The sequence below is a fragment of the Sodiomyces alcalophilus genome, assembly GCF_042370955.1.
Source record: "Sodiomyces alcalophilus JCM 7366 unplaced genomic scaffold ACRALscaffold_2, whole genome shotgun sequence".
NCBI classification, from domain to species: Eukaryota; Fungi; Ascomycota; class Sordariomycetes; order Glomerellales; family Plectosphaerellaceae; genus Sodiomyces; species Sodiomyces alcalophilus.
This window is the reverse complement of record NW_027263533.1, coordinates 4924854-4947226: the sequence shown is the minus strand read 5'-3', so window position 1 is coordinate 4947226 and position 22373 is coordinate 4924854. Positions and strand designations below refer to the sequence as shown.

Below are 22373 nucleotides of genomic sequence, written 5' to 3'. Positions count from 1 at the left end.
GTATTCGTACGTTGTACATCCGACCGTCTGGTAATTAGGCGGCGCCACAGATTCTGATAGCTTGTCAGCCACATCGCCAACGCCACCAAGATGTGGCTTAGCACCAGCCCACGCAACCAAGCCCCCCGCCCCGCCAACCACAACTCCAACGTCCCTGGATTCTGGGGATCGCGTTCACCGTCCATCTGCCACGCTACACAACAACCTCACAGTCACGCCCGACCCTGTCGAAACGTCCCATCTAGGCCCGATGTAGAGATACGTCGAGGCAGTTATCGAGTACGAATCTTGCTGGCAGCCGTTTCCGTTCAAAGACGAACAAACCTTGGCCGTCCCTTAACACTGCATTGGATATGCACTGCGGCTTCGACCCTACTCCTCGTCTTCGGGAGCGAAGGACATACTATCCGAACCAGGCACTTCCACATTGCATTCTTGATCAATAAATAAGAGTTTCGTTTAAGACGGGATACTTGGCTCAACCCGAGATTCCTGCATTTACTTCCCAATCGCACGGTCAGGATAAGATGCCACCGAGAAGGTCCCACAAGAAGTCGAGAGCTGGATGTCGGAGATGTAAATCGCGGAAAATCAAGGTATGTCTGCATTCAATGCCCCATACTCTTGAGAGTCTGTATATCACGTCCTCGTCCCACGGTACCATTCACGGAATGGACGAGGGGGAGGGACGGGAAGGGGAAAGCGTAAGGTCGACCCTGGACTGACGATGCCCAATTATCCAGTGTGATGAGGTCCATCCGAGGTGTGGCAATTGCGTCAAGCATGGCGTATCATGCGACTTTGAAATCCGAAGCCTCGTAATCACCGCCGGTGACTCTCCTTCGGCCGCCCGGACCCCAGTGCCGTCGCAACGGCCGCTCTCTCCCACCTCGTCTGCCACCGCCGCCACCGCCTCCCCCTTCTTCCACCCAATCCACAATTCGAAGACCCCCACGCCGACACACCCGTCACCTGCCGTGTCGGCCGCCGCTACGCCACTTCTCGTGGCACCGTCTGCACCCCTCCGCAGTTCGAGACCGCACAACAGGCTGCTGGAACTACGCCTCATCCACCAGTACACATCCATGACGTCCCGGACCTTGGTCGTCAACTCGCCCATCACCGACGACATTTGGCAAAACACGGTCCCCCGCCTCGCCTTTGAAGGCGACGGTGCCTCGTACCTCGCCGACGCCATGCTCGCCGTGGCCGCCCTCCATCTCCGCTCCCTCCACCCGGAAGACAAGGACCTCGTCCGCGCCTCGCACGCCTACATGGCCTCCAGCCTCTCCGACTACTGCGCCTCGCTGAACAAGGGCATCAGCCAGCAGAACGCCGAGACGCTCTTCCTGACCGCCACCCTCATCGCCTTCCAGTCCAGCGCCTCGCGCATCTTCATCCGCGACGAGGCCGACCCCAACGACCCCACCAGCGTCTACTCGCTCCCGCTCTCCTGGTTCCACGCCTTCCAGGGCGTCAAGACGGTCGTCGCCTCGTCGTGGCCCTGGCTGCGCACCAGCAACATCGTCATACCCATCATCGACTCGCAGCCCGTGCTGCAGCTCGACCTCGACGCGAGCGGCTCCACCTCCTTCTTCGGCCACCTCCTCGAGGGGCTCGACGCCGAGCTGGCCGACGAACCCGAGGAGAGCGCCGACCCCGCCGTCGCCGCCGCCACCCGCCAGTCCTACCTCCACGCCGTCGCCGTGCTCAACTGGGCCCACAAGCTCCCGCACCGCGGCGCCGCCCTCGCCTTCCCGGCCACCGTCTCGAAGCGGTTCCTCGACCTCCTCGAAGCCCGCCGGCCCCGCTCCCTCGCCGTGCTCGCCTGCTTCTTCGCCCTCCTCAAGAGCCTCGAGTCGGTCTGGTGGCTCCACGGCGCCGCACGCCGCGAGGTCATGGGTATCGTCTCCCAGTTCGAGGCCAGCAGCCCCTGGTGGAGCCACCTGGAGTGGCCCATCCGCATCGCCCTCTACGACGGCGCCGTCATCCCGCCGGACGTCTGGGGCGCCGACTGGGTCTCGGAGGAGAGCCGCAACGACAAGAACGCCACCATGATGAACGAGACCTTTGTCAACCACATCGAGATCCTCTCCGGTTTGCTCGCTAGGGCACAAGCTTTGCCTCCCATCCCCATCCCGATCGATGCGCTCCCCATATGAGAAGGGCAGTGCAGGATCAAGTCTTTGTTGTAGTTTCGACGGCGTTTGAGAGGTTTTGCTTATCGGTTTGGGTAGTGGATTTACTTGGAGTTGGAGGGATAGGACCAGGACCCGGATCATAACATATCCCTCGGGATATGGTAAACATAGTGCGAAGACCAGGCGATACGATATGGTTCAGCGGCACGGAATGCGTTACGGTTTGGACAAATACCAAAGAAACCCCAGTTAACAGGCGATATGCCTTGCCATCGATAACATACGGGGAGAAAGAGCATGGGCCATGTTTGGGAATGTATTGACAAATGGAGATATTGTCATGGGCGTCTACATGGGTTTGTAGCATCTTGGATTTCCCCCTACTTTTCCGTCTTCTCAGATCATATAAATATAAATACAATCTAGAGCATCTCATCTTGATCTGGTTCTCGATGGATCCAATGTCCTTAATGACCCGACCCATCTCCCTGCCTTTTCTTTATTTTTCTCTTCCTTTTTTCTGTTCTTCCATATGGGATCACCGGAGCCAGAAACGCCAAAGAACGCCGAGCAAGGACCCATCATGCGGCGTTATACCGAGAACGAGGAAAAGCAAAAGCGACAAAGAAAGTGCGTAAAAACAAACGCTTCCATTTTTACTCCTTCTTGCTCCGCTTCGGCTCCTCCTCATCCACGACATCCTCCATGCCGTCGTCGCTCGCCATGTCCCGGTTCCGCTTCAAGCCCTTCAGCTTCCTGGTCTGCAGCTTGCTCAGGTCCTGCCTGCCCAGGTGCACGCGGCCCATCTTGTAACCCAGCGCGTCGGTGGTGATGTTCTTCTTCGTCTTCTCCTCCGTGCCCTTGGGCTTCCGCATGGCCTCCTTCAGCATGTCCTCGTCGGGCGGCTGCATGCGGCCGACGCGGAAGTCGATCCGGGGGCCCATCTCGTCCACTTCGACGCGGGGCAGCCGGCCGCCGGACCGCTTGGTGCGGATGGTGTAGACGCGCAGCCGGATGCGGGGTTGTGCGATGCCGCTGCTTCCCAGCGCGGACGCCGCCGTCGCCGTCGCCGACTCCTCCTCCGCCGCCAGGGAGATGATGTACCGCAGGCCCTCGACGTCGATGGCGTCGGCCCCCTGCTCGCGGTTGCAGAAAAAGTCGGTCAGGAGCGACTTGGCCATGGTGTACTCGTTGGCCACGGGGCTGTCCCATGCCGTGCCGCTGAAGACGACCATGGGCCGCTGGCCGACGGTGAACTTTTTGCCCTGGAACTGGTTGAGCGAGCGGAAGGTGTCGGGGTCGACGTGCAGCTCGAGCATGTCGAGGACCTTGTGGCCGAAGGTGCGGACGAGGGTGATCATGTGCGGTCGCTTCTTGGATGTCGTGCCGAAAAGGAAGATACTGGCGTCGTTCTTCTCCGAGAAGCTGATGGTCGCCGTGGTCAGCAACACTCGACTAGTATGGGGTTGGAGTAGGCAGAAGAGCAGGTGTATGTTCTTACAATTCGAAGGATTGTACTGATTCGAACGGCGACGCAATGTTATTCTTCTTGGAGAACCTATACGAATCGGTGGTTCAGTTCCTGGCCTTGAAAGATTCGCCTCGCTTCATCAAGGGGGTGGTAAGACAAGACGGCAAGACCAACTTCTTGGCAAAGGGCAAGCGCATGGCGTAGAGGTCATTCATGGCATCGACCACCACTTGCGAGCATTTTGTTCCGCGGAGGAACAGAGCCGTCTTGGGGTTTTCGACCACCTTGGGCTGCATCTTTTCCAACGCGCGCTGTGGGCGGTGTCAGTGTCTGGGGCTGGTCGTACCGGGGCGTGTTCGGGTCGGGTGGTTACCTTGCTGCGCGCGTTGCGCGGTTTTCTATAAGTCAAGGCGCATTAGAATCTCAACGGTAAAGCAATGACTGCAGTTTCAAGGATAATATTACATTTGGCGAAGCATCGTGTGCTGGGTTGCCGTCCAATTCTGTAACCGGGATGCGCAAGGCTGTGTAGTACACAAGACGACGCTAGGCCGTCGGGGAAGAATGAATTGAAGATGGAAAAGGTTGAGAGACAATAAATGTATCCAGGGACAATGCAGTTCTTGTCTTTCGAATTCCCAGCTAGGAGTGTCGCTGGGCAATGAGTGTTGCTGGTATACAGTGCTGGTAGAGGGAGCTCGTCGACCGCTTGAAAGATGCGCCGTAGAAAAAAAAAAAACGAAAAATGGAGGTCGGCGTCTAAAGTTGCCGACCCCGCGGTGTGGGTCGCACGTGAGGCTCGGGACCGGACCTTGGAACTCGCAGCATGGAAACAAAACATCTATAAAACATCTCATGCAATTTCCTGAATTTATGGGACAGAGGTATTACTCGCTGGTAAATACTGGATTCATCGGGAAGTAATTGATCTATTTATCTTGGGATCGCAGAACGCAGTATCCCTTCTGTCCTGGCAACGACGCTGCTATAGTGAAATGCGCGACTGGGACAGAATATCCAAGTATAACGCCACAAATGCATGAATAGGCCGTCGATTAGAATCAAAACACAGAGACATCCTTAACTGTATGTACATTTTCCCGGGCATATCCAGTTCATTGGCCTTCCGGAAACAAACCAGAGCGTCATCTTCTCTTTTCCTGTTTCTCCAATGTATGCCAAACACCCTCCCCGAGAGACAAAAGCCCAGCATCGATAGTCGATGCCGATCCCACCTATTTACAAAATTCCGGGTCTCCAATATGTCTTTCTTTTTCCCAAGGACAAAGGGAACAGAGAGGAACAGGGCCTTGCCATGCCATGCCATGCCATGCCATGCAGCGCGCCAGCTAGCTTGAGGGTATCATCGCAGTAAGAAAAAGGTTCAAGCAGAAAGCGGAAACAGCAGAGTGAACAGACTGTGGCAAAAACCGTCTGGATCGATTTTCAACTCGCCACAGTCATGGCAGTATCCCGTCTCGGCGGAGCTTCTTGCGCCTGCGCTGCCTTTGACCCCCGACGAATTCCCACGCTCGCCGCCCGCTTCGAGTGCGGCATGTCATGCGTCAGAACGTCCGCCATGGACAGTACCTCGGGCGACACGTCCGCCATGGCGGATGCCGAGTGCGGGTGGCCCTGACCGTTCGCCCGGGACACCGCCGGTAGGCGCGCGAGCGCCTCGAGCCCGGCACTAGGGGCTGCGACCGCCTGTGGGGGGACTGAAGCCGCCTGGTGGGAGAGGTGGTTCGGATTCGCCCACGGGGTGTTCTTGAGGAACTGCTCGCCTGCCGGGCCGAGGGTACCGCCGAGCGACACGGCCTGGTAGTTTTCCGAAGGCTGCGCGGGCGGCCGTTGCGGGAGATGCGCGAATCGCTAGCAGGGCACATTAGCGCTTCATGACTGGACGTTCCCTGCAACCCTGCGACGTACCCTCATGGCTTCCAAGTCTTCCTCAATCTCCGCACCGCTCGCCCCACGTATGGGAGGCACCGCGGGGAAGCCTTCATGTTTTGCGAGGCCCGACAGGTACGAAACCTCCGTGTTGTATGCCACCGCGTTCCTCGTGCGCTGGGCTTGGTCGGCAGGAAAGTGAATCCCGTATTCCGGCACGCTATGCGCACTTCGTCGTGCGTTCTGCGTCATGAACCACTCTCGATTGAGCTCTTCGAGGTATTGCCCCCTCTTTTCCCTTACACCTTGGTAGAACTGGTTCCAGATCTGTGCCTTGCGCGCGATGGACACCCGTTCGAGTGCCGCCATTACCAGCTCGTTTTCCTTGTTGATCTGTTGCAGTCTTGCTTCAAGACGTTCGTCTAGGCATTGCTTCATGAGGAGATACTCGGAGTGTGTCGGCGGGTCGGCCTGGAGGGACTGTTCCTCCATCTCGAGGTGTTCTAAGCGATCCTTGTAAAGGCTGTGGGTAGGAAGTCTCCAGTTAGCACGAGAAAATAAACAAGTCCGCCAACCCTTTCGTCATTAGGGGCACGTACCGTTCGCGGAAGAGGCCGAATTTCGCCTCGAGCTCATTCCACTCTTCCAAAGCAGCCTGTTTCCTCTCTACTGCGGAAAGTCTCGTCAGCCACCCGTGCTAAAGTTTGCTTCTGTATGCTCCTCTCTTACGCTCTTCGGCATCTCTCGCCGCAGCTTCTGCCTCTTGTTCTGCCTCGGCAGCCGCCCGATCCTCGGCTTGTTGCTCCGATTCTTCGACGGCGGCTCCCTCTTCGTGGGTATCGACTTCTTCATCTTCGCGATTCTCGGTTTTACGCTTGGCACCGTTTCGTGTGGCCTTCTTCTTAGTGGTTGACTTTTTGCTTGGACTGGCCGGTCCACGCGACGTCTTGGGCTTCCCCACCGGAGGAGGTAACTCCTGTGCGTCTTCAATCCCAGACTCTGCGCCAGTAATGTTACCACTGGGTTGCGTCGAGTGCTCGTCATCTTCCTCTCCATCTTCGCGAGGAGTGATGTGTTTGGCTCGGTCGGCGGTGGCCATCGAACTGGTACGCTTTCTCAAGGGTTGGTCGGAATCGGATTGTTCGGCGCCGAGCGACCGTTTCCGCTTCTTGTTCTCGGCAGAATCTTGGCTGTCTAGCTCAGGCGTGGTTTCGACGAGCTTGCCAGGTTTGATGGTGGGTGTTGTCTCGCCACGTCGACTCGATAGCATCGAGACGATGTCGTGGTCGGACAAATCGTCATCACCGTCGCCTGCTACGTCGACGATGGAATACGTCTTCTGCAACTTGCTTGGCGTATTCTGAAATATTTGGGTATCACTGTATTGTCTGGCGGTCACGTCTCGATGTCGTTCGGATCGAGGGGTGTCGTGCAGGCGTTCTGTTTCTGCCTCTGTATCATTCGCTTCGGAGAGGTTGCTGTCGGAATCGGACGCTGGGTCGTCTTCTTCTCGATGCCGACTCGTATTGAGATGCATGCCCTCGAGTGAGGCCTCCTCGTCTCCGTCGTCCACGTCACTCAGGGGACTCGAGACGGTGCTGTCTTGATCTAATGCCGCCTGCTCTGGAGCGAGCGAAGGCGGCATTGGCCCTGCAGCCGCCATCACAATGCGATATTGAATGGAGCAACTCTGCTGGAGATTGGTATGTTAAAGTTCTGTACGAAACCCACGGCGGGCCTCGGTCGTGATTGTTCAATTTTCCCCTTCTTCCACGTGCCCGATTCAGGGAAGAGAGAGGAGAGTGTTGTGGGTAGCAGGGAGCGCGGGGATAGTATCTTGGAGAGAAACTAAGATAAATCTGGCAGTAAAAAAGCCAAGTGAGGAAAGATGAAAAAAAAAGGCCTCGAGGCAAATGTAGAGGTGATGTTGAAATCTGGAAAGCGTTGGAGGAAGCAGCGTCAAAGGTTGGTGACGGTGGTGGGAATCGCGGGAATCGTGGGACCGAAGCGTTATGTGCACTCACTTCTGCCACTATCGGATGCGCTCATCTGCTCCTCTTCCTCTCGCTCTGCGCACCAGCATCACTTCGGGCGGCAGAACAAAACTCAACCATTCGTCAGATGGAAGGCGGTGAGAAGGGACACAAAAGTGGATCTCATCGTTGGCGGTGTCTCTTCCACTCAGCTTATCGGAGAAACATGCCCTCCGTCCTATCATATACGTCGGCGGCCAACTGACGAGCCCCACTAAAAAGTTTCGCTGCCAGCAACGGCATTGATCGGTGTGAAAGCTCCGATTATTGATTTTCTAATATTTGTGAAGAAATCGTCCATATCAGAAGACTGTCGCAAAGCAGGAAACTCCACGAAGAAACAGCTATAATCATGGCAAAAGGGTATGTCGCATATCTCCCATCGTCTTTTGGTATTTACTAACCAATTCTTCTTGCAGGTCTTTCCCGTTGGCGGTTCCTTCCAAGGCCGTCGACCCCACGCTCGATGCTCTCTTCGCCTCGAGTGTATGTGGCTTGTCCCCCATGCCAAAGACGCGTAGAACGGAACAAACAACTTACATTATTACAGGCAGGACCAGCAAAACCTCTTCCCAAGTCCCGCTACTCCCAGCCACTGCCTTCCAAACCCCAAGAGCCGGCGGAGGAGTCCGGCGAGGAATCGGAAGGAAACGAGACCAGCAGCGAAGGGGAGGACGACTCGGAAGTCCACGACGACGACGATGAGGAGTCATCAGGGTCGGAAGAAGGAGAAGACTCGGAGGATGAGTCGTCTGACGAGACAAACGCCGCCGTGGAGGATAGAATTCTAGGGCCCCCCAAGAAGGAGAAGGTTCGCAAGCGCAAGCGAGACGAAAACGACAACCTCGAGGGCGAATACTTGGACAAGTTAAGTCGAGCAGAGAAAGCGGAACATCAAAAGGAGAAGCGCCGAAGGAGTGAGGCCAATGCCGCAGAAAAGGGAGACGCATCATCGTCCGAGGCGTCTTCTGCTTCAGATGAGGAGATGGAAAGTGAAGATGATGACGAGGCGGTCCCCATGCACGAGAGCCTCGTCGCGAAAGGCAAAGATAAAGGTGCAAACCAGACGGATCCCGAAATAGAGAGGGCAAACCGCACTGTCTTCGTCTCCAACGTCGCCACAAGCGCCAGCACCACCAAGGCAGACCGCCGCGCCCTCCTGAAACACTTGTCTTCTATCCTTGGGGAAGCCGAGAAGATTGAGTCCATCCGATTCCGATCTCTTCCCTTCTCGACGCTATCCATGCCCAAGCGGGCCGCCTACATCACCCAATCCGTGATGGAAGCCACGACCAAGTCGGCCAATGCCTACGTCGTCTATCCCACACCAGCCGCAGCTCGCAAAGCCGTCACGGAGCTCAACGGGACGGTTGTGCTCGACCGCCACATTCGGGTGGATAGCGTCGCTCACCCATCGCCCATTGATCACCGTCGGTGCGTCTTTGTGGGTAACCTGGGCTTCATGGACGATGAGACGGTGCTCGATAAGACGGCCGACGGAGAGCTCAAGGAGCGCAAGCGGGCCAAAATCCCTGCCGATGTCGAGGAAGGACTCTGGCGAACATTCAGCAAACACGCCGGCAAGGTTGAGAGCGTTCGCGTCGTGCGCGACCCTAAAACCCGCGTCGGCAAGGGCTTTGCCTATGTTCAGTTTTACGTAAGTCGCCTTTTTCCCTTCAGCCATTCTCAATCCCTTCGACACGTCTCAACTGCCCGCCCAACAGCGAAAAGACCTTCAAGACTGACATGAAGAGCCATATAGGAAACCAACGACGTGGAATCCGCCCTCCTCTTGAACGAGAAGAAGTTTCCTCCCCTGCTCCCTCGCACTCTCCGCGTGACGCGCGCCAAGGCCCTGCACAAGACGGCCCTCGCCCAGCAACGTGCCAAGAACAAAGCCGCTGCGGCCACCAAGCCCGAGGGCGAGAAGAAGAGCACAAAGTACCAGCCCAAGGTGACGCCGGAGGAGATGTCCATGGCCGGGCGCGCCGCCAAGCTGCTGGGCAAGTCGGGCGCCCTCCGCGGCAAGGGCAGCAGCGGGAAGGACCGGTCCGGGAAGCGCGAGAAGCCCGCCCGCGCCAACGGGTCGGGCGTCGTGCCCAAGACGCCCGAACAGGTCATCTTCGAGGGCAAACGCGCCAGCGAGAAAGACGGGCGGCCGAGCGACATACGGCTGGGGAAGAAGGTTAGCAAGGGTCGCGTTGCGAAAGCGAGGCGCACTGCTCGGTCGTCGGCGTGGAAGAAGAGGGACTCCAAGTGATCGATTGCTTCCTACTGGGAAGGGAAGCCAAGCATGGTTTACATGTAAATACCACTGGGATCCGATAGCACATATTAGGCGCCAAAAAGTTGCGGAAGCATAGTGAAAAGCGGCATTACGTTGTTCATGTTTCTCATTTTTATTTTTATTTCCCATGGTAATCCTTTTGGGCACCTCCAGTACCCAGCCTTTGAAGCAAGTCCCGGAAAAATGCCAAGCGGACCGCCCTCTAAGCTCACCACCCTTCATTATGTGAAGACAGGCAATCGCCAAAAGGCATCTGTCAAGCACCACTATAAACCGACTGTCTCGCGCACAAAACTCCATGCTGACCAAGGAACAAGCATCAAATACATGCTTCATGCTACATGTGATCGTAATAAAGAATTTATTAACGGTGAATGGGTGGCTCCAAGCTTCTCCGTCCAGCGATGATAAGTTACGAAAACGAGGTGAAGAGGGAGAAATCAATCCTGACCTGGCATGCGTGCGGTTCGGCGGGAAACAAAAAAAGAAATAAAGAAATAAAAAAGACCGAACCGACAACCTCGGCGGCTACTAAAAAACGCGCGAGCAAAGGACCAAAAATCCAGGGTCTTTTTTGTCTCCTGTTTGTTCATCAATTCATTCTTCCCCCGCGGCCATCAATGGTATATGTTCTCGGTCCTCTGTACAGACGAGACGAGGTCGGGTGATGCCCCAGTCCCTCTTCTCTTTTCCACGAAATATCCGGGCATCTTAGTACTCGACCTCGGTCTCGTCGGGCTCCAACGAATCGGCGGCGACCTCCTCGTAGTCCTTCTCGAGGGCGGCAAGATCCTCCCGGGCCTCGCTGAACTCGCCCTCCTCCATACCCTCGCCGACGTACCAGTGGACAAAGGCACGCTTGCTGTACATGAGGTCGAACTTGTGGTCCAGCCTCGACCACGCCTCGGCGATGGCGGTGGTGTTGGAAAGCATAGAGACGGAACGGTCGACGGAGGCGAGACCACCATCGCCGGGGGCGGCCGGGACAGACATGGGCTTCTGGTAGTTGATACCCAGCTTGAAGCCAGTGGGGCACCACTCGACCAGGTTGAAGGAGGACTTGGCCTTGAGAGCGGCGATGGCGGCATTGCAGTCGCGAGGGACGACGTCGCCACGGTAGAGGAGGGCCACGGCCATGTACTTGCCGTTGCGGGGGTCGCACACGACCATCTGGTTGTTGGGCTCGAAGCCTGCCAATCAATGTCAGCATCTGCCAGCCACCTGCGGTTGATGTGGTACAAGAAGAAAAAAAGGAAGGTGAAAACAAGGGCTTGTGTGGGACATACACTGGAAGGTAAGGTCGTGGACCTTGAAGCTCTCGTGCTGGCTCTTGGAGGCAGAAATAACCGGGGCGTAGCTGATCAACGGGTAGTGGATACGAGGGTAAGGGACCAGGTTGGTCTGGAACTCGTTCAGGTCAACGTTAAGAGCACCGTCGAAGCGGAGAGACGAGGTGATTGAGCTGACGACCTGGGCGATCAGGCGGTTGAGGTGCTCGTACGAGGGGCGGGGGATATCCAGGTTGCGGCGGCAGATATCGTAGACGGCCTCGTTGTCGACAAGGAACGTGCAGTCCGAGTTCTCAATGGTGCTGTGGGTGGACAGGACAGCATTGTAGGGCTCAACAACGGCAGTCGAGACTCGAGGCGCAGGGTAGACGGCGAACTCGAGCTTGGACTTCTTGCCGTACTCGGTGGAGAGGCGCTCCAGGAGGAGAGCACCGAAGCCAGAACCAGTACCACCACCAAAAGAGTGGAAGATGAGGAATCCCTGTAGAGAGTTGCAGTTATCTAAAATGCAACGTTAGCAAAACCGTGGTGACCTCCCTTTGCACCACCCGGTGGGGTGGGCATGTAGGCGCTGAGGCACGGGGTGGTTACCAGAAACACGGCGGATACGGTCCATGACCTCGTCGACCTTCTCCTTGCCGATAGTGTAGTGGCCACGGGCGTAGTTGTTGGCGGCATCCTCCTTGCCGCTGATCAGTAGCTCGGGGTGGAAGAGCTGGCGGTATTCACCGGTACGGATCTCGTCGATGGGAGAAGGATCCAGGTCCATAAAGATGGACCGGGGGACGTATTTGCCATTGCTCGTCTCGGTGAAGAAGGTCTCGAAGGAACCGGGGTCGCCGACGTCCGTGGCGTTGGGGTCAGGGCGACCATCGGGGCCGAGGCCATGCTCAAGAAGATAGCTGTAGGGTGGTGATGATTAGAGACGACCAACAAAACGGAATCTAAAAAATTGAGGGCGTCCCGAAGTGAGGGTCTGATCGAGTCGGGGAAAGAACGTACAGCTCCCAGGCGGAGTTGCCCAGCTGTGTGCCAGCCTGGCCCAGGTGGAGGTGAAGAATCTATATTGAAACATTCCACATGTCAGTTTCCGTGCCAGTGTGTGGAGAAATGAGTCCAGGTTGAGGTCCAGGTCCGAGACGAGAGCCATGATAGTCGTCTCGCCTCACGTAGGGAACCAGGGGGCGATTGGTAAGGGGCGTTGTAAGGGGCTGTGAGATGGGATAGAAGCAAAAGAGATAAAGGCAACTCACCTCGCCCTTCATGGTTGATGATAGCAAGACGATGTACGAGGCAGTGGAGAGGAAAAACAAGAAGACAATTCAGGCGGAAATCACGCGCACAGCGCCAGGTGAGTCCAGGAAGGGGAAGAAGACGAGGTGCGAGAGAGGTTATGGTTAGATAGGTATGGTGGCAGCCAGTGGATTTCTGGTCGTTGAAGGGGCCGGGTTATTGTGGGTTCTTTCTCAGGCGGGGCACGTCAACATGGAGCGCGATAGGGGGGAAAGAAGGGGTAAACAGCAGCTTGTGAACAACCCCTGCACTAAGGTACCGGGAGTTAGCGGTCGGGCCTGTAATTTGTAACGAGTACTTTAAACTCCATGGTTGCATGGTGTCAAAAAAGGTACCTGTTACTTTACACCGCTAGATGGCCCCTGCACTAACCACTCCCCGTTGAATTGGGGTGTCGATTCTCCAATCATTGTCGATAATTCCGAATTTGCTCTTTGTCAGCTGGTAGGTATTCAAGCGAAAATATAGCCCGTTGCGCTCGGCCTCTCCTCCGAATATTCTCCTCCAGCCCAGCGCCAACCATCTCAGCTACACAGCCTATTCTCAGACAGCAAATCTATCCACTGACAGGCTAGATTGACGAGACGGATGTGGCACGAAAGTCAGCACATGTAAAAGACGACCTACAGGCTCACAAACCCGCGGACTGCCAGGACTACCAAGAACTATCAAGCAAGCTCCTCCAGCGAGTGAGATGTTGTCTTTCTCCTATACCAGCAGGTATTCCGTAATATTCACTCCACTAAGCAATTCTTCAAGATGCCTGGCGCCGGTTGATGAAGATAGGATGAGGAGCAGCGGCTGTAGGTAGATATACAAAAATACATGTACAAACGACATAACCCGGCCCTGACAACTTGGCCCATGCTATGTCAGGAGGGGAATGGCGACGACTCCTGCCGCTCATATTCCACTATTGTCTCCATGGCACTGTTCCTGATTCCAAGACTGCCATTTTCGCCCAGTGCCCCGGTGTATCGTACAAACTCCCGCCTGATGCGAGACGGAGAGAAGAAATCCACCCCGCGACTCTCAGTTCGATTTGGATCGTTCGGGTTCCTTCGGTGCATCGGGGACCTTGACGTCGGAGAAATCATCTTGGCCGACAGCCTTCAGAGTATACCAGTCTAGCGATTGCACTCGTCAGCCGGCAACGATCAGCAACGCGCAAACATGGGTCTTTCACGTACAAACAGCCCCAACAATCGCGGTGAGGCCCAGTCCTACCACGGTATTTTTGACGAGGTATGGTTTCCGCGCTCTGATCAAGGCCGGGCCTTGCCTCAGATTGCGGTCGTAGTATGACGATACCCGTGGCCTACGACTTTATCAGCACACTTCCGAGCAAAGCATGAGATTTTGCCACTGGCACCCACCCAACCATGTTGAGAATTTCCCTATGTCTTCAGGAGTGCTGTGCAGCTCGCATCGAGCGTCGGATGATGTCGCGAGAGCGCTTGGAGATTGAGGACGTTTTGGCCGAGAGTCGGTGGTGTTGTCGTAGTAAAGTCAACAAATGGGCGGCGGCGGGCGCAAGTATTACAATTGAAAGATGCCGACGATAAGCTCACGGAGAAATATCGGGATATCTGATACGGATCTGTCGAAGTACCAGCACCTGTCGTGTGATACATACGCAGTCCTTAAATATGCCCTCAATCAACCCGATTAGGTGGAGAATACATATCCAACAACTGAAATTCTGTATTTGCTTGAACAGTAGCATAATGTCTGTGTTTTGTCCAGTTTCCAAAATACTTAGGGCAAAGATGGTCTTGACGCAGACAAACCCCCAAAGTATGTCGCGGGTACGGGGTACATGCAGTCACAAGGGTCCCCGCCGGCTCCAGTCAGAGTGAGGCTTGCAACTGGCTGACGCATTGACCATCTACGCAATTGCTTTCCCGTCGCGTGTTCTGGTTTGAGCTCGTCCGTCTTTTACTACTCTCAATTCTCCCCGACCTGGTTGGTACGAGCAGCTTCACAACATCTAGCCTCAACCAGCACGCATCAGATCCCAACATACACCGGCGATTTATTCCAGCGACGAATTCGACAGGATCAATCAACTGACGAATCCCCCATCTCATAATATCACCAAAGTGTGCATGCCAAGGCTACTAGACCCTTGGAAACTTTTGCGATTCTGTCCAAGGCCGACCTGCCGCTTGCTACGCGCAAACCCATGATGCTTTCATATTAAGGCCGAATCAACCGCATTACTTCAACTCTCTTCTTCGCCGCGCATCGAGACTTCTTCGTCGAGTCTTTCGTTGCGCACATCGATATTGACATAGCCCCAGCTCAGCCTCTTCCCACCATTGCCTGTCCAACATGGCAGCTCCTCAGCTCTCCGTGAGCGACCAGATACGTCAACTCAACGACGCGCGAAAGTTGGTTTTGGGCGACGTCAAATACTACTCGAGCGTCATCAAGAGCATTCTACCCATCATCTCTCCATCTGCCCACGTCGAACTGCGAAGATGGGGTGCCGATTTCCTTGCCGAAGCCTTCGCAACACCAGCAATCCCTCTCGGAGACAAGGAAACCCTGCAGCCCTTTATTCTCGAAACATTAAAAGACACACTCGAGGACCCCGCACAGGATACACACGTTCTTCGGAGTACCATTCAGGCGGCTGCGAGTATATACCCGCTGACGTTACGATGGATGTGAGTCTAGGTCATGCTCTCCCGGTTAACAGGTAACCGGCTCGTGCCAGCGAAAAGTACACTGACAACCTTGGGCAGCATCAACAACTCGTACGATAACATGACTTGGGAGCACATGACGAACATCAAAGCCCGGATTTTACAGATATGGGAGACGGCCCAGCCGACCATCAGGATATGTTGCATCAAGTTTGCACAGCGCGTTGTGCTGGCTCAGTCGCCTGCCAACCCACAGGAGCCTAGGGTACGAGCTCGGGATGTCCTGGAGATGGATGCCTGGACGAACACGCTGACGTGCTCCTTTGCAGAGAGGCGACACGCTCGACATCTCCTTAGACAGAGTACCACCTAATCATCAGACCCTCGATATTCGTACGCTGGAGGCTGAAGCAGCCGGTCTGCTAGATCGAATTCTGGGGGAGCTGCAAGATCATAGCAGGTGAGGAGTTGCGACCGTGTAGAGTTGTCCGCATGCTAGCCGCCAGTCACTAACGGCGGTTGAATTTCGCGTAGCGACGCCCTTCTTGTAGACGCCGTTCTCAACTCCCTCGCCATCCTCATCCGGACGCGGCCCAATACGGTGAACAGGATATTCAATGCCGTCTTCAACTTCAACCCCTTCAAGCTGGCCACTTCATCACCAATGACCCCCCGCAACCGAGTGCTCATCAAGTCTATGGAGAAGACGACTCGCATGCTCTTGCACCATATTGCGAAACGGCATGCTACCCACTTCCGTCCCGTATTGGTTAAAAAAAGTGCTAACTTTGGATACACAGTGATCCCCATAGTCCTCTTGCTCAGCGCATACAGCATCACGTGGAGGGAATGCTGCGGATGCGCAGCGAGATACTCGACGAGGCAGGGCGGAAACGCGCACCGGAAGCACAACCAGCCGCGACTGACGCCAAGCGACAACGGACGCAGGCGCCGCCGGTCAACCCTGAACAGCTTCAAGTCGACCCCTTGCCACCTGGAAGGCATAGCCTGGCCGACGTTTTCACCTTGAGTGGTGGCGAGGGTCTGAAGACGTTTGACGTGTCGACAGTCCCCGCCCCCATGGTCGCGAAAATCAACGTATCGACGTTGGCAAGGCTCAACCCGCAGCTCCTATCCAAGGCCGTTGAGGTATGTCATGTTGACTAGCCGTGTCGCGCGCGTTGTAAGCTGACACGGTTTTTTTATTTATTTCTAGGGGATAAAAGGGAGGTTTGCCGCTCTGGCGGCGATGCCTGTCCCAGAACTGGATCCCAACACGGCACCGCTGGGTGTCGAGGAAGACGACGACGACGACTACGAACCCGATTTCTCTGTGGCCGAGGATACGGAGCAAATCCTGAACAAACTCGACGGCGAGGCGAACGACAATGTCGAAGTGGCAGAATTGCCTCTCAAGGCGTTCAAGCTACCGCCACCCACCCCGTTGACACCCGAAGCGGCGCTCGGGGGAGGCCAAGGCTCCGTCCTGTCACTACTCGAGTTTGTCAAGACGCTCGAAGACGTCAACAAGCGGTCCCGATCAGGCGTCAACAGGCTAGCAGCTGGTAGCAACGACCGGGAATCATGGATCGCCATCGTGACGCGACTGGCAAGCCGGTGCTCGGCCGAGGAAGGCGAGGTCTCGGTCAAGGACGAATACAACGATTCCCCGGCACCGGCTGTTCTGGGCGATAGCATCCGGGAGTCGTTATACACATACGTGCTGGAAGACTTCCGAAGACGAATCGACGTCGCGATCACCTGGCTCACGGAGGAGTGGTACAACGACCGACTGCAGCAGAAACAGAGGGAGGGGGAAAACCCAAAGGTTCACTACGAAAAGTGGGCACTGAAGCTCATCGACGGGTTTTCACCGTACCTACATGCGCAGGATAAGGTGTTGACACGGTTTCTCGGCGAGATCCCAGACCTGACGCCGGCCATCTTCTCTCGCGTGAAGCTCATTTGCCGAGATCCGTCCGTGGTACCCCTGGCGCTGACGAGCCTTCTGTATGTGGTGATGATGCGGCCACCAGCCAAGGAGGTTGCACTCGACACTGTGCAAGATATATGGCAGGAGTGTAAGTTGCGAACTAGTCGCTGCGTTTCATTCTTCATTCTTCATTTTCACTCTCATCTTTTTTTCTTCCTGCATAACTAACACATGTTTGTTTAGACGAAGAGGCGCGTCCGATGGCGGGTAAATACCTGGCCAGGTACCGGCCGGCCTTCCTTGAGGCGGCCACCCGTGACGCAGAACATAGTGGCCCGGCAACCTCTCCCACTACTGCCGTTGCGACCTGAGAAAGCGGAGAGCATGACACCCGCACAACATGCGAATATACTCCACGTTGGCTTCACAGCGCCACGGCGCCGTTTCATTGGCGAGAATGATACTCGAAGTTGGTAGGCGGCAGCCCCCTTTTGTTGGCGGCCCTCGAGTACGAGGCGACATGTTTAATGCACCAAGATGCGCAGATGAAGAGGAGGGGAGGACATGCCGAAGCGCAACAAGAAACACAGATGGTCGGCGTTGGGTTGATTGATGTCCTCCGCCACGGACTTGGGAGTTTGGGGTTGTCTGGAAACCAGTCTGGTTCTTTCCGGTGTCTGCAATGGGACGGGAAACGAAAAGAAACAGGAAAGGGGACGGTTGACCGGGATGGTTGTGTTGATGGACGCGATCGTGGGCCGTCTGCCTGTGTGGCCATGAAGCCTACCTTTTGGGGGCACCAGAGGGAGTCTCCCGCGAACAGCAAGCTAATGCAGCCACTTATCTCGTGATGCTCAAATAGAACGCTACGGCGACTGATTTTCGAGGATGAGACCCTTTGTCTCTTTTTCCCTTCTTTTTGTGCTTTCTTCCTGACGCCTGACTCGCAAGATCTTGGGCTACAGAGGAGAATTCGACTAAATCCATAGAACAGAGTGGTGGTGCTACTCTTCACATCGAGTAGAAGGCATTTACGTGTACACTACACCACAACAACCCAATATGTAGGTATGCAAAGCAATTGACGATCGAAACTGGGTGGAACGACACCCCGTATTTTCTAGGGTGGCTCATAAAGGTACGAAGGAATTCATTACGACGTAAACAGAGAGTTATGAGGTAATCTACCAGGGGCAGACACACTGACAGCGCCCCATCTGATGGTCTAACCACCCTCGTGGGGCACTGTGAGGTTGCGAGTTGGTTTAGTGGCTGTGTTAGTGGGGGTTCAACCACGGTCATTGCGCTGCGGGCCGGTCAGTGGACAGAAAGTCAATGTCCACAAAGCAACATGCACTGTACCTGACCTGACAAAGGTACTAAGTACGAAGTATAGGTACTGTGCAGGGCCACTGTACCTGGCTGGGTACCTACATACCCAGGTAGAGTAGCTTTCTTGCTTTCCTGCATCTCTCTTGAAAGGCAAATGATGGACGTGTTTCTCTCTCCTTCATCTATCACACGTAACAATATTCGTTGATTGACAGGTTCGTTCTTGGCCCATTGTCTGCAATTTCATCCCTTTTTCTAGGATTCTATACTGACTAATAGCGCGTCTGTCCCCATCTTCAGGTTACCTATATTACCGTCATTACCGCTTTTCCTTCCCGATTTATCCAGCGATTCGTCGAACAGCATCACGTCCCCCAATAAACAAGTCGCTCGCTCTTGTCCGAGAACCCAGCCCGTGGATTCCTCGTAACGCAGCAACCTGCTGTGGATTTAGTCCCCGCTGGGCGATGAGCAGATAGACATGCGAAGTCGGTTGCAAAAGTATCGAAAATCTAATGGCTCTTATCAATCAATAACGGACGTATCGACCAATTCAACGAACAAAGGCGTGGGAGACTGTATGGAAATCCCCTTTCATTCTCTCTAAACTGGTGTTTCTCTGGCTTTTGCTAGTTTGATTCCAAAACCAAAAAACAGGATTGGAAAAGATCCAACATAACACCATCGCCACTGTTGTCCATGCAAGAACGGCCAGGCTAACACTCTGCAGCCACGCGACAAACACCAACTCCACAGCCCGACGAACCACCACACTCACCAAATGCCCCTCCAGTCCTGGGCCCTACCACCGTCACTACACCTTCCCCAAGCGTGAACCGTCTACGAAACAGTCACGCTACCCATTCTCCCTCGACACCCACCTCACATGCAACTCCTACCATGGTTTCGACCATCCGTACCGTACCCAGTCTCGACGACCCCAGCGACACCAGTTCCGACGCCCCCTCTCGCACCTCAGGCTTCTCCAGTTCGGTCAACAGCAACGCAAGCAATATCACCATGTCGTCCAGCCAAGAAAGAGCCTCTCCAGATAGCCGGTTCAGTTCACAAACAAGCAACGGCGACGCCACCATACGTGCGACGAGTTCCCCGCTAAGACAAGAACCGGATGAGAACACGGGTGGCATCGACTTGCCCAACCCGGGCGGCTGGGACTCAACAATCGGAAAAGCCGGGCTAGGAAAGACGGGCCGCGTGATCAACAAGCTCGTCAGCGACAACGATGCGTTAAAACGCGAAATCCAACTCGAACGGCTACGGGCAGACGAGGCCAAGCGGGAAGCCAAGGTGGCGGAAGAGCGAATGGAGCGCATGATGAGCGAGCACGAAAGCCAGCTCCTCGAGGCATCGGTGACCAAAACACTACTGGCCCGCAAAGAACGGCAAGTCGAGACGTTGACGGCCGCCGTGGAACAGGAGAAGCGGCGGGCGGCCGAGGCGCTGGAGCGCGAGAGCAACTGGCGGGCCGAGATGGAGAAGACGCGAATGTCGACGACCCGGCAAGTCGAAGAGGCCAACACGTACGCGGCGCTCATGGAAGGGCGGTACAACGCCATCTCGTCGCACTGGCGGGAGCAGGGCGAGGAGGTGAAGCGGGCGCACCGGAAGCTCAGGGGGGAGCTGGCGGACCTGGTGGACGAGAGACGACGCGACGACGAAAAGATATCGACGCTCCAGGAGCTCTGCGACCAGCAGGACGGCAACATCCGCGAGCTGAAGCGGCAGCGGGACGAGATCGAGGCCAAGTTTGACGAGTACAAGCGTCAGCAGGAAGAGGCGCTGGCGGGGATCAAGACCAGCGCGGCCTCGCGGGAGGCGGACCAGGAGAAGATGCTCCTGGAGACGAGAGAGGTGCTGGACAAGCTGAAGTGGGCGCTGAACGTGAAGGAGAATGTCAAGGGCGCGGGCTGAACGTGGCCGTCATCCTCCTAGGCGGCGCTCTGTTTCGACTTGTTATCTCACGACTCACGACGAAAAACATTACACCGGAATTCGGATGCTTTGCCCGGTTTCTTTTTTTTTCGAACTCTTCCGGGGTTTCACACCGTTCAACAAAACAAGAAAACAAAAGCCCGCAGTGACAGGCACCATTCTACATTCTAGACGTGACTTCAAGGAGGGAAACACGGATTTGGGGGTTCTCGGTAGGGGGAATGACCATGGCCGACGAACAACGGAGGTCTCCATGTGCCCAGTCACGGGCCGCTCACGGGTTCGGACCATCTCTTCCATATACATCGCGGTGGGAGTTGCAGGCGCTGGACGGGATCGTACGGCTTAATGGTTTGCATCTGTTTGGATATGGCGACGGGGGCTCTCCAGCACGCAGAACATTTGTGTATATATACTGCGGCGCTTAATATCTGGTCCCTAAACAAGGACTGATACTCGGAGGGATTCGTGGGCACCGCACCCATACTTGACGAAACGGCCTCTTAATCAACGCAAAGAAAGGATTTAATATGCCTCGACTACGAATTGGTCTTGCCAGGGACATCATCTTGGGTCAACGACAGGATACCTCGCTTCAAGTCTCGCCTAACGTCGTTGCTCACGATCGCCGCAATTTGATTTAACGATTAGGATACAGACGGGCCTTGCTAGCTCACCATCTATCGGGGCTAAAATTCCCTGATGATAGGGGATGCAGTGGCTTTGGCTGGAAAGACAAGGCACATATGGCCTGAATGTCTGCTCACTTCCACTTCATTCAAGGGTGAGTTGATATGTGTCGCTGCGGCACGAGGTCAGAACGAAGACACGGATCCTCCCCCTCCCCCTTTTTCATCACCACCAACCCGGCTGCACTCCTGATAGCATCTGTTACGATTCCCAATGTCGCTAACCCGCACGACTAAAGACAGGGCAGGCAAAGATATGCAGCACCGTCCACTTTGATCGTGATCAAATTCGAGAATCGCTCGGGCACCAGCGGGAGTGACTATCGCCTGGCGCGCTCCTGCGCCATCCATCAGCGTGTCATTCAGCGTTTCTTCTGGTCCAGGATAGTAACCATTCCTACCTATGCTACAACGAAGAACCGCCTAGCCGCTTTGCGAACCACGATACTTACACGTTACCACTACAAATACGCCATCTCATGTACCTTTAGCCGGAAAAGGGCAAGGAAGGTTTAGATTCAGACGGGACTATGAAGGCTAGAGACGATGAGGGGAATCTCATCCAGGACTTCAGCTCATATTATACCACCACACTTTCTAATCCCAGGAGATAACGAGGAGGTATTGTTTCTTTATATATATTCCTAGCCAAGGTACTAATAATATCTAATACTAGTAGTCTCCAAAAACTATGCTTTTGGTCCTTGATGTATTCGAGCTATTCGATCCTTGCCTTAAATCCACGGCCCGTCGCGCGCCAACTTCTCTTATGTCCTAACGGCAATATTATCCCCCCTTCCCCCAGGCTCCTCGCTATACACAGAGCTATTAGGAATATACTTCACCCCTCGGGCTCAGGGGAGTACAGTAGTAAGTGCGTATACATAGGACATGAAGGAGGATGTGTGCGAGTGGATGGTTCCACGCCATCTTCATCCAATTGACCCTCCGGGGTCGAAGGCGTGTACTGAGGCTGGGCTGGACTTATGCGCGGAGGAGCAGCACTGCTTGGGACCACGGCGTGTGGATGAGTGGCGGCTGGCCTGGCGACACTTCTTCCAGGCCTGATGTCTCTCGCTCGTCCGTCTCAGGAGATGTTAAGGGTAGCCATCCATCATGAGACTGGATTCTTGGATGTACAGCCAGCTACGCCAGAAACGCGATGATTTGGAAGAGTAGTCCTCTGGGAATAGAGACAGATGCTGCTTTAACTACAGTTAGAAGTGAGGCGGCGGACAGTCTTCCGTTCCGAATCATACTGGGCAGATGTTGAGATTCAGACAGTGGGATGGCTCGACTCTGCTCCAAAACTTGCATGGCGTCTGCGCTATCGAGTCTCTAGAAAGGAGATGTAGCCAGATGCCCGCGTGCATACAAACAGACAAGCCTAGTTCCTATCTTGTGAGTCATA

The 22373-nt window shown here is 55.2% G+C and overlaps 9 protein-coding genes across 9 annotated transcripts; 4 read left to right on the top strand and 5 right to left on the bottom strand.

Moving 5' to 3' along the window:
* Window positions 1–527: 527 nt before the first annotated feature.
* ACRALDRAFT_2080318 (uncharacterized protein) lies at window positions 528–2138 on the top strand (the record flags this gene model as incomplete). Its single annotated transcript, XM_071022382.1, has 2 exons — window positions 528–596; window positions 744–2138. Coding segments are annotated over 2 exons (1464 nt in total), but the record flags the coding sequence as incomplete, so codon positions are not given.
* Window positions 2139–2797: 659 nt separating this feature from the next.
* On the bottom strand, window positions 2798–4091 carry ACRALDRAFT_2040908 (uncharacterized protein; the record flags this gene model as incomplete). The annotated part of the gene is made up of 5 exons (XM_071021104.1): window positions 2798–3566; window positions 3643–3699; window positions 3787–3923; window positions 3986–4010; window positions 4078–4091. The coding sequence occupies 5 exons, from the start codon at window positions 4089–4091 to the stop codon at window positions 2798–2800; spliced, it is 1002 nt and encodes a 333-aa protein (XP_070877848.1).
* Window positions 4092–4538: 447 nt separating this feature from the next.
* Window positions 4539–7468, bottom strand: ACRALDRAFT_1061919 (uncharacterized protein). Its single transcript, XM_071016504.1, has 4 exons — window positions 6232–7468; window positions 6102–6171; window positions 5542–6025; window positions 4539–5484 (listed from the first exon to the last, which is right to left on the bottom strand). Exons 1-4 carry the CDS (start codon window positions 7163–7165, stop codon window positions 5059–5061), a joined length of 1914 nt encoding a protein of 637 aa, XP_070877847.1. The 5' UTR covers window positions 7166–7468; the 3' UTR covers window positions 4539–5058.
* Window positions 7469–7856: 388 nt separating this feature from the next.
* On the top strand, window positions 7857–9910 carry ACRALDRAFT_1080493 (uncharacterized protein). Its single transcript, XM_071019028.1, has 4 exons — window positions 7857–7898; window positions 7955–8021; window positions 8086–9192; window positions 9298–9910. Exons 1-4 carry the CDS (start codon window positions 7888–7890, stop codon window positions 9793–9795), a joined length of 1683 nt encoding a protein of 560 aa, XP_070877846.1. The 5' UTR covers window positions 7857–7887; the 3' UTR covers window positions 9796–9910.
* Window positions 9911–9920: 10 nt separating this feature from the next.
* ACRALDRAFT_1048470 (uncharacterized protein) lies at window positions 9921–12532 on the bottom strand. The gene is made up of 5 exons (XM_071015551.1): window positions 12365–12532; window positions 12114–12172; window positions 11703–12013; window positions 11109–11612; window positions 9921–11012 (listed from the first exon to the last, which is right to left on the bottom strand). Exons 1-5 carry the CDS (start codon window positions 12374–12376, stop codon window positions 10534–10536), a joined length of 1365 nt encoding a protein of 454 aa, XP_070877845.1. The 5' UTR covers window positions 12377–12532; the 3' UTR covers window positions 9921–10533.
* A 610-nt stretch (window positions 12533–13142) lies between these two features.
* On the bottom strand, window positions 13143–13918 carry ACRALDRAFT_1092538 (uncharacterized protein). Its single transcript, XM_071019618.1, has 3 exons — window positions 13781–13918; window positions 13595–13722; window positions 13143–13531 (listed from the first exon to the last, which is right to left on the bottom strand). The coding sequence occupies exons 1-3, from the start codon at window positions 13786–13788 to the stop codon at window positions 13437–13439; spliced, it is 231 nt and encodes a 76-aa protein (XP_070877844.1). The 5' UTR covers window positions 13789–13918; the 3' UTR covers window positions 13143–13436.
* Window positions 13919–14470: 552 nt separating this feature from the next.
* ACRALDRAFT_1080491 (uncharacterized protein) lies at window positions 14471–17888 on the top strand. Its single transcript, XM_071019027.1, has 7 exons — window positions 14471–15076; window positions 15155–15320; window positions 15385–15515; window positions 15590–15796; window positions 15856–16204; window positions 16272–17136; window positions 17232–17888. The coding sequence occupies exons 1-7, from the start codon at window positions 14739–14741 to the stop codon at window positions 17357–17359; spliced, it is 2184 nt and encodes a 727-aa protein (XP_070877843.1). The 5' UTR covers window positions 14471–14738; the 3' UTR covers window positions 17360–17888.
* A 620-nt stretch (window positions 17889–18508) lies between these two features.
* Window positions 18509–20817, top strand: ACRALDRAFT_1075238 (uncharacterized protein). The gene is made up of 3 exons (XM_071018352.1): window positions 18509–18535; window positions 18621–18898; window positions 19051–20817. Exons 2-3 carry the CDS (start codon window positions 18802–18804, stop codon window positions 20250–20252), a joined length of 1299 nt encoding a protein of 432 aa, XP_070877842.1. The 5' UTR covers window positions 18509–18535; window positions 18621–18801; the 3' UTR covers window positions 20253–20817.
* ACRALDRAFT_2017723 (uncharacterized protein) lies at window positions 20453–22335 on the bottom strand (the record flags this gene model as incomplete). Its single annotated transcript, XM_071019900.1, has 15 exons — window positions 20453–20522; window positions 20552–20655; window positions 20730–20775; window positions 20817–20891; window positions 20951–21000; window positions 21041–21075; window positions 21136–21195; window positions 21228–21233; window positions 21271–21368; window positions 21428–21447; window positions 21487–21536; window positions 21707–21726; window positions 21808–22039; window positions 22086–22173; window positions 22222–22335. The coding sequence occupies 15 exons, from the start codon at window positions 22333–22335 to the stop codon at window positions 20453–20455; spliced, it is 1068 nt and encodes a 355-aa protein (XP_070877841.1).
* Between the last annotated feature and the right edge of the window lie 38 nt (window positions 22336–22373).

Coding starts and splice junctions, on each gene's coding strand:
- ACRALDRAFT_1061919 (XM_071016504.1), bottom strand. CDS start 7,165: ATGGCGGCTGCAGGGCCAATGCCGCCTTCGCTCGCTCCAGAGCAGGCG. Junction 6,026..6,101: donor TTCGGCCTCTTCCGCGAACG/GTACGTGCCCCT, acceptor TCCTACCCACAG/CCTTTACAAGGATCGCTTAG. Junction 5,485..5,541: donor AAGACTTGGAAGCCATGAGG/GTACGTCGCAGG, acceptor GTGCCCTGCTAG/CGATTCGCGCATCTCCCGCA.
- ACRALDRAFT_1080493 (XM_071019028.1), top strand. Junction 8,022..8,085: donor ATGCTCTCTTCGCCTCGAGT/GTATGTGGCTTG, acceptor ACATTATTACAG/GCAGGACCAGCAAAACCTCT. Junction 9,193..9,297: donor TTGCCTATGTTCAGTTTTAC/GTAAGTCGCCTT, acceptor AGAGCCATATAG/GAAACCAACGACGTGGAATC.
- ACRALDRAFT_1048470 (XM_071015551.1), bottom strand. Junction 12,014..12,113: donor GGCAACTCCGCCTGGGAGCT/GTACGTTCTTTC, acceptor ACCACCCTACAG/CTATCTTCTTGAGCATGGCC. Junction 11,613..11,702: donor CCGTATCCGCCGTGTTTCTG/GTAACCACCCCG, acceptor GTTGCATTTTAG/ATAACTGCAACTCTCTACAG.
- ACRALDRAFT_1092538 (XM_071019618.1), bottom strand. Junction 13,532..13,594: donor CGCGATTGTTGGGGCTGTTT/GTACGTGAAAGA, acceptor TGCAATCGCTAG/ACTGGTATACTCTGAAGGCT.
- ACRALDRAFT_1080491 (XM_071019027.1), top strand. CDS start 14,739: ATGGCAGCTCCTCAGCTCTCCGTGAGCGACCAGATACGTCAACTCAAC. Junction 15,077..15,154: donor CCGCTGACGTTACGATGGAT/GTGAGTCTAGGT, acceptor AACCTTGGGCAG/CATCAACAACTCGTACGATA. Junction 15,797..15,855: donor TTGCACCATATTGCGAAACG/GCATGCTACCCA, acceptor TTGGATACACAG/TGATCCCCATAGTCCTCTTG.
- ACRALDRAFT_1075238 (XM_071018352.1), top strand. CDS start 18,802: ATGCGAAGTCGGTTGCAAAAGTATCGAAAATCTAATGGCTCTTATCAA. Junction 18,899..19,050: donor GAACAAAGGCGTGGGAGACT/GTATGGAAATCC, acceptor AACACTCTGCAG/CCACGCGACAAACACCAACT.